The following is a 1,807-nucleotide window of genomic DNA, read 5'->3' on the forward strand; positions in this document are numbered from 1 at the left end:
GAAATTACAAGACTTAGCCTGCTTAACATGTCGGAAATAATTCCAAAAAAGTCTGTTATCTCTCCTAAAACAATTCTGAATTTTACCAGCAAATAATTTTTTTTTCGCAATGCAAAACCGCTTCGCCAAACTTCGTAACATAACAAAACGAAATCGATCATTAGAATCATTACTCTTTCTAAAAGATCTCCAGGCTCTATTCCTTGCACTAATTAGCATTCTACAGTCCGAATCGAACCATGAAAAATAATTCTTATTTCTCCTGATATTAAATCCCCACTTACAAGCCAAACTAAAAAGACAATCACTCAGGTCTTCCATTAAATCAAACTTATTCGTGGTACATATTTCCTCCATAGCCAACCTTAATTCATCCTTTCTAGATTCATCCCAAAACAATCTATTAATCTTCTGCCTCTTTTCTACAGAGACCGATCTCTCATTGCCACCTACCAGTCGTAATATCAAAGGGTTATGATCGGAATCCAAACACTGATCCACCGTAAGAGAGAGAATATCTTTCCAAATTAACGGAGAAACAATGACCAAATCAATAACAGAACAACCACGATTAGAGATAAAAGAATATTCACCCGCTTCATCACCTAAACATCTCCCATTAACAATAATCATATCTAAATCATCACATAAATGAAGCAACTTTCTACCACAGGAGTCAATCACCAAGTCTTTCGAATTCCTACGCAAAGGACAAACAATACCAAAAGAGTTGCAAAATGAATCAGAAATTATATTTTCCAATCCAATCCTAGCATTAAAATCACCGGCAATTAATACATTCCTATTATCTAATAATAAACCAGTTAAAGTATCAAAAATAGTCTGCCAGTCATTTTCCCTAAAATAAACAAAACATACCAAAATATTACCAAGTTCAGCACCAAATTTAACAAGTATTAGAAAAGCATCTTGATAAACAACAACACAGGGAAAAGAGGATCTTATTGCTAATAACCAGCCTGCACAGTGACGACCTTTTGCGTGTAACTTAAAAGCTTTTCCAAAATGGAGATTGTAACCCTGCAAACAATCAGTTAAATCCGAATTTCTATTAGTAGAAGCATACCAGGTTTCAGAAAGAAATACAATATCATACTGCAATAAATATGTCCAAAAAGACTCAGATTTATGAAATAAATCAGCATAATTCCAAATCAAAAATGAAGTACCCCTATCCGGTAGTTGATAGGATGAAACAGGCTTAACCTGGTCACAATCAACATCGTAAAAGTACTTCGTTCCATCAATAATAATTTTATCATAAATTATTTTTACCATTCACGCTCCAGAAAGTTTTGATTGTCTACCGAAATCACGAAGTTTAAATCTAATATTTCTCACTCTAGGAGAGAAGTCATCATTTACGTAGACACCATCCGGTTTTAACTCTAGAATTCGTTTCTTAAAGTACATTTTTTCATAATAATCAACAAAAGTACAAATAATTACTCTAGGGGAATTACTCTTTTTCTTTCCCACTCTCATTGTCCTACCAATTTTAATGTCGGGCATCTGTAAAGCTCGTGTAGCAAATTCAGCTATTTACTCTTTCGTTTCTAGAGACGATTCATCCCGAACCTCTTCCAAACCGGTAATGACAACATTATTTATTCGACGTTGGTTATCCAAAAAATCGAGTTTACGAGTAATGTCGTTAAACTTTTTCGTAACATTACTTTGATCACTTAAAATACAGTTTTTATCAACCAATTTTTCTAATGTTTCTAATCTATTATCTAAGTCAGCCAAACCTTCATCCAAATTTTTTAACCATTCCGATACATAA

The 1,807-nt window shown here is 33.5% G+C and overlaps 1 protein-coding gene across 1 annotated transcript in view; it reads right to left on the reverse strand.

Moving 5' to 3' along the window:
• The window catches only part of LOC111617623, a gene marked incomplete at its 3' end in the record, with an annotated part of 8,671 nt that extends 7,138 nt beyond the window's left edge, over nucleotides 1-1,533 (reverse strand). The window contains exons 1-3 of the mRNA XM_023358894.1: nucleotides 1,471-1,533; nucleotides 1,363-1,422; nucleotides 1-1,116 (exon numbers count right to left, since the gene is read on the reverse strand). Of these exons, the coding sequence (XP_023214662.1) occupies nucleotides 1-1,116; nucleotides 1,363-1,422; nucleotides 1,471-1,533 (1,239 nt within the window). The remainder of the gene's footprint in view (nucleotides 1,117-1,362; nucleotides 1,423-1,470) is intronic.
• Nucleotides 1,534-1,807: the final 274 nt, after the last annotated feature.

This window comes from Centruroides sculpturatus, unplaced genomic scaffold, assembly GCF_000671375.1.
Source record: "Centruroides sculpturatus isolate CEXI.00-Female unplaced genomic scaffold, Cexi_2.0 scaffold2741, whole genome shotgun sequence".
In the NCBI taxonomy this organism is placed as follows: domain Eukaryota; kingdom Metazoa; phylum Arthropoda; class Arachnida; order Scorpiones; family Buthidae; genus Centruroides; species Centruroides sculpturatus.